Source organism: Trichechus manatus, unplaced genomic scaffold (genome assembly GCF_000243295.1).
Source record: "Trichechus manatus latirostris isolate Lorelei unplaced genomic scaffold, TriManLat1.0 scaffold00026, whole genome shotgun sequence".
Classification (NCBI taxonomy): domain Eukaryota; kingdom Metazoa; phylum Chordata; class Mammalia; order Sirenia; family Trichechidae; genus Trichechus; species Trichechus manatus.
Window position 1 is genome coordinate 17799546 of NW_004443962.1, and position 17191 is coordinate 17816736.

General features: G+C 40.1%; 1 protein-coding gene across 2 annotated transcripts in view; it reads left to right on the plus strand.

The window, feature by feature from the left end:
- The window catches only part of LSAMP (limbic system associated membrane protein), a 739725-nt gene that overhangs the window by 696576 nt on the left and 25958 nt on the right, over positions 1-17191 (plus strand). The window contains exons 5-7 of one of the 2 annotated variants that reach the window (XM_023728853.1): positions 9553-9673; positions 10138-10286; positions 17126-17161. In XM_023728853.1, coding sequence (XP_023584621.1) covers positions 9553-9673; positions 10138-10286; positions 17126-17161 — 306 coding nt within the window. The remainder of the gene's footprint in view (positions 1-9552; positions 9674-10137; positions 10287-17125; positions 17162-17191) is intronic. The other variant, XM_004373664.1, reaches the window with a different exon arrangement.

The window sequence follows — 17191 nt, forward strand, 5'->3', positions numbered from 1 at the left end:
GGCACCCCAGCCTGTGCTGCTTCCCTTAGCCTTGCTCTAGCTGGACACCCTTCGGAAAGAAGCAGCAAAATCTCCTTTATACCAAACCTAGAAGACTCCGATTGGCACGACTCTGCCGTAGACATTGATGGTACTCATTTCCAAGAAGCAAGGGCTGTGTTTGATGAAATCTAAAGTGCTTTTATCCCTAGCTGTCTACAAATTTTTTAGTAATAGAGTTTTGAAATGCCAGTATTGCTAGTCTTTTCCAGTACTGGGTGTGTTTCAAAGACACAGTAATGATCTCAATGTTATAAAATGCTTTAGGACCGTTTTTTCACATGAAAGGCGATTTCTCTGGGTGTCTATGTAAGTTTATAATTAGGTTAGTTAGCTTCTTTTATGTACACTGAGCCATGCCATCATCTTCCACCTCTTCCCTGACTTTTGCAGTCAAAATTTCATTTTCTCTTAATTGACCTTCATCTTAATTATATTTCTGAAAGTCCGATGATGGAATACATAGAAAATATTTATGCTTCCATTGTGTGAAACATCAAAGAGGTCTGGATTGCAGATGGCTCCCAAGATCAAAGCTAGCCGCCTGAGCCCTATTATTATTAGCGCAATTAGTCTGACATTGCTCCTTCTTGACTGTTCCCAAAGTGTAACTTAGAACAGCAGAAAATACTGATAATTTTCAAGAAAAGGCTTTTATGAAAACACGAGCTTTTGCTAGTGATAAGCGTACCACGGGAGAATATGGACAGAAGCTCGGGATTCTAAAAAGATACCTCAGAAGAATTATATAGAAATCTATAATGAGCTTAGTCTGACATCCAGTATGTCCTATCAGCAACACCTAGCACATACCTGACCTTATAACAATTGCTAAGTAAATATTTACTAGTGAATAGGCGAACAACTCACAGGTAAACTCTGCCCTCTTAACATCTCTCCAAATCTTGCAAATGATATTGATCACAAATCAGGAAGTATATCTAATATTAATTTCCTTTGGAATCACCTTTATATCAACGCTTCATAGGCTGTGTTCGTATCATATTAAAGCAACTAGTTGAGAGGTTAAAAAAGTCATTGCACATTGTGCCTGTTGTTCTCTTCAAACAATTCATCCTGTTCAAACGCGGTTGTATCAAGTAGATGAAATCATCCAGTTTGAATTAAAGAACCATGTCTGGCTACCAAACCCCTTAAAAACTGAGAAATATCCAGCATCACCTTTGTCACTTCATCAAAGCCTGAACTCTATGAAATGTCCCATGATTTAAACTGATTCTTCTTCTGCTTCAAAACATAGGTGTTAGACAGCTACCATGCCCTGAGTCCAGCACGACTAGATGGTGCCCAGATACCAGCACCAATGGCTCTGACAGGGATCACAATAGAGGGGCCCAGACAGAGCTGGAGAAAAATGCAGAACAAAATTCTAACTCACAAAAAAAGACCAGACTTACTGCCTAACAGAGACTGGAGAAACCCTGAGAGTATGGCCCCGGACACCCTTTTAGCTCAGCAATGAAGTCACTCCTGAGGTTCACCCTTCAGACAAAGATTAGACAGGCCCATAAAACAAAATGAGACTAAATGGGCACACCAGCCCAGGGACAAGGACTAGAAGGCAGGAGGGGACAGGAAATCTGGACGAATGGTAACGGGGAGCCCAAAGTCGAGAAGGGGAGAGTGTCGACGTGTCACGGGGTTGACAATCAATGTCAATATGTGTATTAATTGTTTAATGAAAAACTAATTTGTTCCATAAATATTCATCTAAAGCGCAATTAGAAAAAAAAAGAGGGCTAGGCTCACTAAAGTAACTAATGGCTGCATGGATTGCTGTAATGAAACAGACAGAGCCTGCGCACCACTAAAAATCCCCAGTGCTGGTAGCTTGCTCCCGCCATCCCTTCATTTACTCAGTCGCTCTGCCAACAAATACTTGCTGCAGGGCACTGAGGCTAGAGTAGTAAAAATGAAACACATAAACACTGCTTCTGCTTAGCTCACAAACCCCACCTCGCCTTTCCACTTCTCTCAGATCACCCTCCTGCACAGTAAGTCTGCAGCATCACACACAGCCATTTTACATGAGAAGTTTTCTTTTCTAAGTGGTAGGAAGTCCTAGAGATTACTAAGGGCTAAATCATTGACTTGAAATCACTAGACAGGACTCTGGTGGCCAGTATCTTATCCACAGAGTAGCTAATTTCTTCCAGATGCCAGCCCTAGGGCCAGCCTGTCCTTTCATTATGGGTTCTGAGCGTAATCCTTCAATTTCAGCTGACATTCTCGCTGTCCAGCTCTGCCACAGTGTTCTCACAGTGCATTAAAAATATCTGCTTATGGACTTGTCTCACCTTAGTGTCCAGTATCCCTAGGGTAATAACTAGCACATAGTGGAGTTCAATAAATAGAGACTATTAATTTTATTTCCTATGATGGGCTCTTTTTCTATTCATGGAGAAATTCTTCTCAGAAGCAGCCGCCAGCTCTCAAGCTTGCCCCATGCCCTACTGACCAGCTAATGTTCCCACCTTCTGCTTCCCCACAACTACCTCTCCAACTAGGTTCGCACTGGCACTCTAACTGTTTTATCCCCTTGAACTCACCTGTGCCTCCACCTTGGTGTCTGCAGCTAACTAACAAACCAACACAACACCGATGCAGGGGGACGTGGTCGCTGGCATTTCCAAAGCTCATCCTTACACTGATAGTTTATTTAGAGCCATTTATTTAAGCAGAGATTACCATGACTACATAATTGTACTGGAGAAATCTATTGCCTCCAGGTATTATGGGTGCATTTTAACTGGACTTTTTAGTGCTTTGATTAAAAAATTACCAAGTGAGGAAATTTGCAGGAAAAGGATTGTTTTGTATGGAACCAGACTGGGCACCTTCTTTAGCTATTCATAGCTAGATCTATCCAGTCTTTGTGCTTTCCTTTAGTTTATTTTGCATTTAGGAAAGTATCAGTAAAAGCGCATCCTAATATTTATGAATGTATTATGAGATCTTCACAGGAAACATTCAGTAAGAATCTGAAGTACTCTCATTTTCTATCATAATTTTGTAATATGAATGAGAACCATCATTTTTGGAGTATCTTCAGAGTACCAGGAACTATGCTGGAGACTTCATATACCTTTACTGTAATGCTCACACTGACAGTGGCAAACCAAGTGAAGAGGTGTGGTGGGCTTGGTCTACCTCAGAGGGAGACTATTTGTTATATCACTGGCATTGTTTAGAATTTCCAGTACATGGTGATTAAAAAAAAAAAAAAAGCAAAATAAAACAAATGTAAGCATTCTCTGGCACAAAATCAAGAACTTGTGAGTGGTGGAGTTGGGACTGTAAGCCAGGTCTAACTCCAAAGCCACTCTCCTTACATGACACCATGTGAATAAGGGTAATAAAAATAATGAATCTAATCACTTTAGATGTCAGAAGTGCTTTCATATACATGATTTCATTTGATCTTTACATCAAACACGTGAGGTAAGAAGGCAGGTGTCATCATCTACATTCATAGATGAGAGACTCCAGTAGGTCATAATGCCTCTGGTGGCATCCTAAGTGGCAGAAGCTAAAATTGAGCCCACTTCTCCTGACTGCTAATCCAGGCTTCTATCCACTATGTCACCTATGTCACTGCATGCTATGCCACTTTTTGGTACCCTATAAATAGCAGAAATATGTAACATTTACCTTTCAAGCTATCAGCAGTTAAGAATTCATTTTTCTCTAAAAGAACTCATTCAAATGGAATCAGGCAAGCAGAGAGATTCAGAGCATGGTCTTCAGAACATGACAGACCTGGTTTCAAATCCAGACTCCACCAAATACTGACTATGTGACTTTGGACAAGTTATGAAACATCTGTGAGCCTGTCTTTACATTCATAAAAGAGGGTTAATAATATGGACTTCCTAGGACTATTATTAGGATGAAAATTATATTTACAGCCTACTACAGTGTTTACACATGATAAATGCCTATAAATTGAATCATTTAGAAAGTTTTCTTCTTTTATATTATTATTTCTAATATATGGAAGATTAAATGAATGGTATTTTGTTTCCTTGGCCACTGTCATTGTTATCCTATTCATTCTAATTGAAAGAGTCTTGTTATTGGTAATGTAAGAAGAAGAAAGATCTTATTAATATTTTCAGAACCCAAAATTTTGAAGTAATGAAACCAGAAGAGTCCTCTGACAATTGTAAACTACTCCACAGTCATGTAAAGGACAACAATGGACCTACATGCAACATTTTTATGAAGCCACATTTTTATTATAATCATATTTTGAGCAAGGATGACGTCTATTATTTTAACTGCACTAGGCATTGTGCAGTATGATTTGTAATAATTTTTCTTAGCCTCACCTTTACCAAATTCATTACAAATGAATTTTGAAATGTTCATTCCAATAAGCCATGAAAAAAGAGACCTGCACCATAGTGTCATTTGAGAAATATTGGGAACAACTTGCTTTTCATTCATTATATGTAAATTTACCCCGTACTAGAAACTTCCTAGCATTTCAAGGAAAGAAGCAAATGTTTGGCCTTTGTAATTGACAAGTACCACACTGTCCCGAGATTGATGCACTTGTTGTTGTCGGTAGGCACCATCAAGTCAGTTCCAACTCATAGCAACCCTGTGTACAACAGAACGAAACACTGCCCGGTCCTGCGCCATCCTCACAGTCATTGTTATGCTTGAGCCCATTGTTGCAGCTACTGTGTCAATCCATCTCATTGCGGGTCTTCCTCTTTTTCTCTGACCCTCTACTTTACCAAGCATGATGTCCTTCTCCAGGGACTGATCCCTCCTGATAACATGTCCGAAGTAGTCTCGCCATCTTTGCTTCTAGGGAGCATTCTGGTTGTACTTCTTCCAGGACAGATTTGTTCGTTCTTTTGGCAGTCCATGGTATATTCAGTATTCTTTGCCAATACCACAATTCAAAGGTGTTAATTCTTCTTCCGTCTTCCTTATTCATCATCCAGTTTTCACATGCATATGAGGCAATTGAAAACACCATGGCTTGGGTCAGGTGCACTTTAGTCTTCAAGGTAACATCTTTGCTTGTCAATACTTTAAAGAGGTCTTTTGCAGCAGATTTGCCCAATGCAATACATCTTTTGATTTCTTGACCGCTGCTTCCATGGGTGTTGATTGTGGATCCAAGTAAAATGAAATCCTTGACAACTTCAATTGTTTCTCTGTTTATCATGTTGTTCCTTATCGGTCCAGTTGTGAGGACTTTTGTTTTCTTTGTGTTGAGGTGTAATCCATACTGAAGGCCGTGGTCTTTGATCTTCATCAGTAAGTGCTTCAAGTCCTCTTCGCTTTCAACAAGCAAGGTTGTGTCATCAGCATAACGCAGGTTGTTAATGAGTCTTCCTCCAATCCTGTTGCCCCATTCTTCTTCAGAGACTCCAGCTTCTCGGATTATTTGCTCAGCGTACAGTTTGAATAGGTATGGTGAAAGGATGCAACCCTGACGCACACTTTCCTGACTTTAAACCATGCAGTATCCCTTTCTTCTGTTCAAATTACAGCCTCTTGATCTATGTACAGGTTCCTCATGAGCACAATTAAGTGTTCTGGAATTCCCATTCTTCGCAATGTTATCCATAATTTGTTATAATCCACACAGTTGAATGCCTTTGCATAGTCAGTAAGACACAGGTAAACATCTTTCTGGTATTCTCTGCTTTCAGCCGGAATCCATCTGAATCAGCAATGACATCCCTGGTTCCATGTCTTCTTCTGAATCTGGCTTGAATTTCTGGAAGTTACCTGTCAATATACTGCTGCAGCTGTTTTTGAATGATCTTCAGCAAAATTTTAACTTGCATATGATATTGATGCACTTAGAAGTGCCCAACCCTAGTTTACTGCCAGCTTTCCCATGCTTGGGTCACTGAAGGGCTAATGAATAGCTTACTGACTAGCCATCCAGGTTGTGAACATAATGAGACACAAATAAAAGAAGTGTGGGAGGCCAAAATGCCCCCTTTGTTTCAGCTCCAGGTGGTTAGAGGTAGTATAGTAGCTTAGTGTGGCAGACTTCCCTCACTAATCATGGCAGTCCTAGGCTGGGGCAGGAGAAGGGGAAGGAGAGAGTCTTGGTAAGATTTCCAGCATAAGAAGCATAGAAGGACTTCTGCTCCCTGCTGGAAGCTTGGTCCCAAGAGGAAGAAAGAGAAGAGATGAGTCAAACAAGCCCAGTTTCTTCTTCCCAAATTTTTCAGTTAGAAAAATCATTCCTTCCTCCTGGGTCTCAGAGCAGGAGGTTCACTGAATAAACTCCCACTGGGAAATGTCCAGAGTGAGGAAGAAATCTGCCTCAAAACTATAGCTAGGATCTTGTCCACTGGTAGAGAGGCTTGAAGGCATCCACCATGTCATGATTACTTCGAGGCACCAGTGGTGGTGGGAGTGGGAAGTGTAAAGCCCAGCCCAGGTTTAGGGCTGGTTTAGCAAAGCAGGAGTCATCATCATGAATTTCTTAATAATGACAGTGTGGCTCCAGAAACTTACATAACACTGGTTAAAACTCATTTGACAAATTGAAAAACTGAGCAAACCAACAGAATTGCAAGGAAATTATTTCCCCAGCTATATTAGTTTCCTACAGCTGTCATAACAAATTACTACAAAGTGGGTGGCTTAAAATAACAGAAATGTATTGTCTCACTGTACTGGAAGTTAGAAGTCCAAATCAGGGAAGGTCTAGAGGCAGACCCTTTCTTATCTCTCCCAGCTTCTGGTAGCCCCAGGTGTTCCTTGGCTTGTGGCAACTTAACTCCAATCTCTGCCTCTGTCTTCACATGGCTGGCTTCCCTCCGTGTCTGTCTGCCTCTGTGTTTCTTCTCCTCTTTTTATAAGGACACCAGTTACGTTGGATTAGGGCCCACACTACTCCAGTATGACCTCGTGTTAACTAATTACATCTATAAAGACCCTATTTCCAAATAAGGACACATTCACAGGAACCAGGCTTAGGATTGAATATATCTTTTGAAAGACACAATTCACCCCAAAACGCTAGCCAGTGTAGATAGGCCACAGTGCTTGGCAGCCTAAGAACCTAAGATAGTGAGAAGAGGTGAGGAAAGGAAAATAACATTTATTGACTCTTTTACTGCTGATTGCCTCTCTCTCTTATGCATCTTGGGTGGCATCACCCAGACGCCCAAGCCGGACACCTTTGCCACTCCTCCTTTCTCTCACCCTTCACATCTAATCCATTGCTAGCATTGTTGATTCTGAGGCCCGTGTCTCTCAAATCTGTCCACTCCCTTCCAGTCTCTTTGTCACAATCTTAGTGCAGGCCATCTCTGGATTACTTTAGCAACCTCCAAATGCACCTCCCTGCCTTTGTGTATGAGGACATTGAAGCAGTGTGACCCTGGGAAAGGTACGAAACTCTATTGAGGAATGGAGTCTATGTCTGAGCTCAGGTCTACTAGGCTCTAAACTTGAGCACTTAACCTCTATTTCATGCCTCATTCCTCTCTGATATCACCCACCACCAACAACACTACTACCACCAATTATTGCATTGTTCTTTGAACTAATGTGTTCTAAATGATTTGTTAACCCATCATACAGTGATGGAATTTTAAATGGAATCTTGATGATCTTTTGAAGTTAACTCCTTCTTTTAAAAGATGAGGAAGAAAAGGCTCAAAGTGGTGCAGACTCTTGCCCAGGCACCACTTCTGGTTAAGAGCAGAGTCAAAATCAGATGCCTGGTGTCCTATTCTGACTATGCCTTCTGATTCCTAATCCATGGAATAGATGCATGAGCTATAATATCGACATTTAGCAATTTAAGGGTTAATTGGGTATGGGTAAGAAAATACACTTGGATCATAATGATACCAACTGCTTATATGTAAGAATGGACGGTTTTGACTCAAACTGATATTTTTATAGCTGGAAGGGCTTCTATAGATTGTTAAAGTGTGGCTTTCTCATTTTATAGGTAATAAAGCTAAGGCCCAGAATGATAGAGTGTGTGACGGGAAACCCACACAGCCAAGCTGAAATTAAACTCCAGGATTCCTATATTCCCATCCAAGGTTCCTCCCACTGTATCAAACTGCCTTTTCGTGCCTATGTGAAAATGGGCAGACAAGTCTAAAGCAAAACAACAATACAAGTCCACTCCGGCATGCCTGTTTACAAATGGGCTGACTACCCACATGTGTTCCAGGTCCTCCTCTCTCTGACAGTGATGTACAGATGTCCATGCTGATGTGCAAATGAAATGAGGAAGAAAATTGCAGACTAAACTGCTACTTTGTACATCCTTTTAAATTAACAATATCAGGGTCTTCTACAAGTTGAAAACTTGGAAAACAGTTTCCAAATATAAAGAAAATGAATAAGTAAGTGAGATGTACCAGGTGCTGAAGATCAGAGTTTAATAGATTTTTGCGTATTATAGTTTACTAATTTCCCTCAAAGGGCTTTTTTCTCTATAAATCTAAACAGAATGCTTGGGTTTATTTTTTGCCATATGTACACAGCCACATTACCATTTTCTATCAAATAACCTTTGGGCAGAGGGCCTTTTTCTCCTTGAAGCTCCATAACCTGCATGAACACAGCATTGTCAAACCAGGAATTCTTATCTACCATCCTGCTTCAGTTGTGTGGACCTATAAACATGTGTTCCCCCTACTTCAGGATTGTTGTAAAGAACCACAGGAAATTAGAATGTCAGATATGTTTCTAAGCTAATTTTAAGTCTTTCATAGTTTTGCAGGCCTACTCCTTGGAAAGAAAACAAAAAGGTGTACAAATGAGACAGAGTAGAATGTCAATCCATCAGGAAGTCTTCTATGTACCAGCATAGACTTCAACCTGTACCAAAACACACAAAAGCAAAATTTACCAGGTCATAGCATAAGTGAACCCATGTGATAAAAGATGATATAATAATCATGTAATACAAGTTTTTTTCTGAATGCCTTTCCTGAAACAATATCAGGCCAAGCTTGGGTTAGGAGTACTTTAGGCTTCTATTATTTTCATCAGACTCCTTGAAGCCATCTCTAACTATAATAACAATAATGATTATGTGATGAAGATGAAGAAAAACTCTAAGCCCTTTTAGAACAACAGCTTAACTTATAATAAAAAAAACTGCAAATATTACAATCTTCATTTGTAATAATTGATGATCTATTGTAAGAGGCATCACCAGTTGAAATCAACTCTATGGCAATTTGTTTTGGGTATTGTAAGAAGGAAAAAGAAATCCTGGGTCCTGTTTCCATAAAACCCTGTTAAATGTCCCATTTAAGTAAATCAAGTATCCAGTTTCAGTAATCATCTCTTATTTTTATTTAGTTTTCTAGTGATCTCTCCCATTCAGCTGATCATATAATTCCTGTAAATGGAGCTTGAAGACTCTTTCCAGCCCCTTTCCAATCAGATTGTCCTTCCTAATTCCTTCCTGCATGGAAATTCTGGAGCACTCTCTGACCCTCATGTAAACCTGTGTGCCTGTCCTACCTACAGATCCTCCCACTATCACAGAATCCAAGAGCAACGAAGCTACCACAGGGCGACAAGCTTCACTCAAGTGTGAAGCCTCTGCAGTGCCTGCACCTGACTTTGAATGGTACCGGGATGACACCAGGTATGTTCCAAACTGTCATGTACCAGTGACCCCCCAGTTTGTCCTAGGGACCCCACAGTTCCTAATGACAAAACCAAACAGAGTTGTAATGACGTATACCTATACTATTAGACTACTGCTCTTCCATATTTCTTTATCACGTGCTTAGGGGCCTACAGCTCTTACCCAGGTAAAATGCAGACAGTGAGGTAGGTAGTTCTGTGGTTAGTGTTCCATCTGCATGTCTTTCTTGCCAGGAGCCGACACTCAAGCCCAGTGGAACTTATTAGTTCCTGAGTCTTCTCTGTTTATGAACACTGATTCTGGTAATACAGGATTACACAATTAAAGTCTGGAACTGAGCAGGGAAGAACAGACTCTAATTTCTTTCTTTCCTTTTCCTTCAATGTAATTATGGGGAGAGAATTACTAAGTTAGAAATGTCATCAGTGTTTCTTTTCGCTCGTCTGTTTTTGAACTCTTAGGATAAACAGCGCCAATGGTCTGGAGATTAAGAGCACGGAGGGTCAGTCCTCCCTGACGGTGGCCAACGTGACCGAGGAGCACTATGGCAACTATACCTGCGTGGCTACCAACAAGCTAGGGGTCACCAATGCCAGCCTCGTCCTTTTCAGTAAGTATGCAGAGAAGCAGGGCCCAATTCCATAGAATTAAGTGTATTGAAATCTCACCGGGAAAACTTGAAAACTCATTCCCTTATCTATTAAAGGCAAGCTTATACAAAATAAGAATACAGTCAGTGAAACAAAAACACTAGGGTTATCAATTCCTGTGCATAAGGAGAGATTCATAAGTGGAGCAACTTTCTCTCTATCCCCTGGCTTATTTCTGATAACTGCTTTGGTTTTGGTTGTTTTGTTTAGCTGTGTTTTTTTCCTGGCTGCTTGAACTGCAAGAATATTCATTGAACATACATCTCTTTGGTGATGGTCCCTTTAAGAAGCAGAGGTGATGTAAGAGCCGGGGAGTGTATGGCAGTTTAAAAAATGGCACCAATGAGAGTGATTGAGGAAGAAATATTCAGTGAGAATAGATAAGGTGCTGGAAGAAAGGGAGGCTGAAAAAAGAAAGTGTATTTTTAACAACCCAAGAGGCAGGGTAGACTGACTGATTAAAACCGAATATAAAATTTGGAGGAGGGAAAAGAATTGCAGAAAGGTTCCCATATGACAGCAGGAGATGGGACTTTTCAGATACTTTTTTTGAGCAGATGTGGAATGGTAAGAAAGAGAAACATTACTGAAGACCAGAGAAGACTCTGAACGCAGACTAGGGAGGGATCAATCACTTTAAAGTTACTTATGTTAGGAGACCCCACCTTGAAGTCTTGCTCTTTAGCAGCATGTTACAGTCAGCTATTCGACCTCTCTGCCTCTTTGGCCCCGTGGCTCTGAGCGTAGAAGTTAATGCTTCTGAGAGACAGAAGTATGACGAGTGGGATCAGAGGAAAATGATAACATTTGGAATAGGGACCTATGTATAGGAATGAGTACAACTAGCAAAAAAGTTGGTACACACTGGGCCTGAAAGTTCATTTAGACCAATGTTTTATTTGTTTTTTAATCCAAAGAATCCATTATTATTATTATCATGGAATAGCAAAACACTAAGTTTTGTTTTTTTTTTTTCCTACACCAATTCAATTAGAAAAACTAGAAATACTCTGACTAGGAGAGATATCGCCATCTTGCTTTATTCAGTTTAGAGAAGCCTTCAAGAAAAATCAATTTAAGTGAGAGTTCTTTTGAAATGTAGTAGTAACGCTATTTTAAAACTGCTCTCAAGATCCAACTCCACTTATAAAAAACAACTACCACAAATGACTCTAAATTTGGCCTTCAGTTTCTCATTCATAATCCTCATTGACGTCAGTTTGTTAGAGTTTGATGGGATACAGCTATACACATGCTGTGTCAATATGAGTTTAAAATGCATAGCCCTGTTTACTTCTCTTCAAAGACCAGACTCATTGTTCTTTGCTTCAGCTGCTTCATCACTATCCCCAAGACACCTGAAAGGGTATTTATCCAGAACTGCAGTTGCTTGCTTCATTCCTGACATTATGGATCCCATTCAAGATTCAGACAAATCTAAACTGACCTGGTTAACTAAAGCATACACTTAGTAATAGGAAGGCTTTACAGGGATTGAAAAGAAGAAATGGGACAACTGGATCAGTTAGAGAAGGTGAGCGACTGTAATTTTGCATTGAAGTATATTTTATTCCTGCCCCACTTAGATTAAGAAGTGTGTTAAGGATATATTTCAAATAATAAATAAAATTATATCCATAGACTGAGAAAGAAGAAGGAAAAGGGGAGGAAGGCTGAGAGATCTGAGTAGCTGATGAAAGGGAATCTCCAGCCCTAGAATTCCATCGCGCTATTCATACAAGTCCCATTTAAAAGTAGGAGACCCCACCTTGAAGTCTTGCTCTTCAGCAGTATGTTACAGTCAGGTATCTGACTCCCCTCCTTTTGGTCTTGTGACTATGAGCGGACTCAACCGAGAGAAATTAAGAAATGTCAAGAGTCTTACAGAATCTCCGTTTGCAAACTGAGAATCAAGGAGACCTGGTGACACAACAGTTAAGCACTTGGCTGCTAACCCAAAGGTTGGTGGTTCAAATCCACCAAGCAGCTCTGTGGGAGAAAGATCTGGTGATCTGCTTCTGTAAAGATTACTGCCTAGAAAACCGTGGGACAGTTCTACTCTGTCACACAGTGTTGCTATGAGTCCAGAATCGACTTTACGGCACCTAACAACAACAACACTTCCTGGTGGGCCCACAGAACCTCACAGAGCAGCCCACACAGGCACAAGTTCTGAGTTTCATAGCACGCAGAGGAAGCACCTGCATTAGCATTCCGTTTGCAACTGATTTCCTAGTTTATGGGAAAGTTTGGAGACTTAATACTTAATGAAGAATAGAATACTAAAGATCATTAGTTTTGAAATGAAGAGGAGCTATTAAATTTACAGGAAGTTAGTGAATCTGCTGCCCTATTTCTTAGACCCAGGGCTTAAGTGTGAACCTTTTAAGGGGGAAGCTCTACTTCTTTTGTAATAGAAATGGAACACCCACCTATTAGGTTTGGAAGGTGCAATGTTACAGCCTGCAGTATGTGGAACCTTGAGAATGAGGCTCTATAGTAGCATATTTTCACCCAGGCAAAAAAAGTATGAGGGGTAGAGAAAGAAAGGGAAGGGAAGGAAGGAGGGAGAAAGAAAATGAAAAAAGAAAATACATGTGTGAGTAGATTTTCCATTTCTCAGATTCAGAGGACAATCAGTGGGCTTACTGGAAAGAAGAAAGACACTGTGAAAGTGTTGGTGGCTGTACTCTTCCACAGATGAGGATGGAGGGTGTTTGGGGGCAGTGGCCATGGCTGGCCAGCCCTGACAGAGAGCACACTGGGGCAGCGGGGTGCTCTGATGACCAAGCCAGTTCAGAGCAGATGAGGCAGCTGGTAGAGCCCCTTCCAGGCAGGGCAGCAGCAGGTAGAGGCCTGGAGCCAGAGCCCCTGAAGAGGCCATGATTATACATCTTTGTTGGCAGGTCAGCACCTTTTTAGCCACATCCACCACAGTGACATGTGCTGACTTTTCACACAGCGTCAATTTGCAGTCACTGATACATCCCGCCCTCTGCTTCATACATGCATGTACATCTCCACTCTCTATTCAAATATTGAGCTCCAAAGGGGTCAAAGTAATTGAACAAGTATGTAAGAATATATTATATTCATGATCATTTTTTCCTAAGCTGATAAAAGCTTTCATTCCCCTTTGTCTTATCCTCCACACATTCTAACTTTCCATTTGTCAAGGATCCATACCATTCCAGTCTATATATCCAAGTACTACCCTCTATATATTTTTTCTCATCCCTGGGCAAAACATTGCCTTGTATAATTTTTCTGAGCACAGTAATCCAATAGCACAGTGTGTATGGGCAATGACTCAGCTCCTTAGTCTTTGTCAGACAGGAGGATATGCACCACTTAGATCAAGACTTGGGTTTCTGGAGATGCCAAGAGAAGTCCACTGTCAGCATCTGTAACATAGAAACAGAGTCCATGTTTGCACACTGATGACTGAGCACAAAGGGAACCTATCTTGTTTCAGTGCTTATGCTGAGTTTGTTTTAAAGCAATGGATGGGGAGGAAGAATAAGGGTGATGATACATGTTAGTGCTGCTTGTTATCAAGTAGTCCTTACAGTGTACTATGCTGCGTGTGCCATGCTAAACACTTCATATACATGATCTCATTTAATCGTCATGGCAAACCTATTAGGCACTCAAATTTCTATATTATAACAAAGCCATTACATAACTAGCTCAACTAAGTAAGGCTGAGTTGATATTTAAATTCAGATAGTCTATATCCAGAGTCCAGGTTGTAAGCCAATACATTATCTAGATATTTGCATGTGGGGAAAAAAGTCAGGAGATGTATCTTTTGTGCTTTGGAGATGAGGAAACATCTAGTTTCTCTCGCCTTTTTTCACTTAATGTTTGCACTGGTTTACTACTTTTATATTCCTTCCTACCAGAGGACAGCTTCTAATGCCTCCTGCTTCCATTTCCTTTAATCCCCACTAGCCTAGGACCCACGAGATTAGTTAAACCATTGGCCCATCTTTGACATACTGAGTTTTTGAGCTAATATTTCAACCTAGTCGTCCAGTATTTGGCTGTAGGCATAAAATATTCTTACATGTTAGATAAGCACAGACCTACTGACCAATTACCTTTTACTTGAGGGACATATTAGGATTAATAAAGTATTTTGAAGCGATTGAATACAAAAGAATAAAAATGCAAAGAAATCTACACTGGGGCATACCACATCAGTGTAGAGGAAAGATTTTTAATTTTAAACATTCATTAACTTGTAAACCTATAATTAACTAAATTTCAAGCACTACGCAAGCAACCCAGCACTGGAGAGAGTCCTTATAATGTGGGTGCACCCCTTTTCTTTAGAAATAATTTTAAGTTATTACTTTAGGGGTCCAGTATTTAAACATGCACGTATTATTTAATGATGCTAGTCAAGACTTGGCAAAGCCTCTTAACCAGCTACTTTTGGATGCCACATAATAAAAAGTGCAAGCTGCTATTTGAACACTACTTATATATAGTTTGGAAAACTAGCTGCAAACCGCTCATGAGGGTTCCTTTTGGAATAGATAAGGAAATAGGTGGGCAGTGGGGCTAGTTTTAGTCTCAGAAATAGGCATCGCATATGCTAACTTCAGAGATCATTGAGCCTCTTCAGTACCCATTGGAAAAGAAAAGAAAATCATATCTGAGTTAATCAATTGCCTTCATATATATGTATATACCCTCCTCTCAACTCAGGTTTTTGTCATTTAGGTGTTTTTAATGTAAAGGGTTTTTCATGTTAATATCCACTTAGCTGCTCCTCATGGTGGCCCAGCAGAATCAGCCAACACCATTCCACACCCCTCTCCCCATTTAGCAGATAAGCAACCCAAAGCTCGGAGTTAAGGGACTTGCTAAAAACCACAGCATAAAGCATTAGGACCAACCTTAGCTCTCTCATCCTAAAATCTCCCAATCAGCTGCTGAACATAGGACCAAGGTCCTTGCCCTTGCCTCCTTTTGAATATGAAAAGTTGGGGAACTTCTTTTTCAATTAAGTGGTATATACTTCACACTCTTACAGGGGCCCACGAACTCTGGCATACAACTCTAAAATAGCAGCAGAATGATGGTGGAAGAATAAGGATAAAACACTTCTTTGGGGAAGCATCTAAGGAATGATAAGTCAGTAGGATGGAATTAAGAGAATGAGAATTACTAATGGGGCATGATGCAGCTAAGAAGATGATAACAGGGTGGAGCAAAGACGATAATAACAAGACTGGAAGCAGTTGAAAAGGCCAAGAAAGGAGGGTGGGTGTGATGGTTTGGCAATATAAATGGTCTCTTACAAATGAGGGCAGAGTGCATTTAACCAGCTGTGAACAGTGTGATGAGAAAATATTAAGCTGAGTCATTTAAACAGTCTGAATAATAATAGTAATAATAAAAAATACAGTAGATTGAGTATAATATGGGACAGTGATCTCCAACTGCCACATAAATGCTGAAAGCAGTTTAGCTATTTATTTTCAAAGCTGGAAACTTAATACCAAATAACCAGTGGAGGTTTAAACCATTTTTCTACTTGACACTTGTGTAACTAAGACACAATTGTTCACTGGGCTATTATTGACCTGCTCCATCATAATGTATTTAGGAAACTTTTTCATTTAAGCTACTCCTTTCATCCAAGCTGGAGTAAAGCCCCCTCTGCAAAGGAGACTGGGTTTGCTCAGTGTCCAGATTTACTGAGTGTCCAAAGTCCCGGTAAAACCTGCTGTCTCTAAGCTTATGGTACAAAATGACAGGAGATCACATTGGAATATGTACATATGCATTTGTCTTTATGGTTTTGATTTTTGCAGATTTTCATTTCAAGTGTGTCTTTATTCAGCCAAGCTGCTAGGAGGAATGTAGAAAAGTGTGTGCTAATTCTGTTGTAATATAGGCTTTGGGGGTAGCAAGTAAGGCATTCTATCCCTAGGGCTCCGTTCTACTTTTCTGAAAGAGTCTCAGTGGTGGATTTAAAGTTAAACCTGGTTTTTGATGAGATAAATGGAAAGTACCTGAAAGTGTGAACTCTGTTAGCACACTCAATTTATAGGCAGTAGGTATGGGAGGTGAGACCTCCGAATTCAAAAGGAAAGCATTTCCTATTACGTCCTCAATAGGTTGTATCATCAAGAATTTATTTGTTGATCAAATTTCAGGTGAGACTGTATTAAAACAAGAGGGTGGGATTAAGAAAGAGACTCATAAAATCATATCATGTCAATAAACTTATCACTTCGACATTACCCTTGCACTGATATCAATATTATGGAAGTGTAAACTTGAGAGGAAAGTTAAATTATTATTTCCCAAGGTAAATCTTCCAGATGCTTGGCTAAAAATCTGATATGAGCTATAAAGCTTAGGGAGAACAAAGAAGAAGTCTGTAGTTAACATAGGTCCATCTGTCTTGGGCTAAAGAAGCCAGAACCAGGATGAAGATGCATGACCTGAATTTGATCTCTATTAATACACATGGATCTCCAAAAGATCTGTAATCTTGTTGGTCGGCTTTCCGGTGGAAGACAGGGTCCTGTCTGTAGTGTTACCACATTCTGATGTTATCCCCTGCTTAGATAATTTTTGCTTAAAGTCTCTGTATTTTGAATTTCAACAATAGCTCTCTTTGATACTTTAGTGTCAACAGGAAGAAAAGAAGAATACTTTATGGGAGAGGAAATCCTATAGGCATTGAAATTCATCAGTTTTATCATTGTTCGAGTAACTAAACATAAAAATATACATCTATACGTGCTCCATGATGCTTACTATTTTTCCCCTTTAGAGCGTGTTTTACCCACAATCCCCCACCCCATTCAAGGTCAGTATGGTTTTTATCACTGCAGCTTTT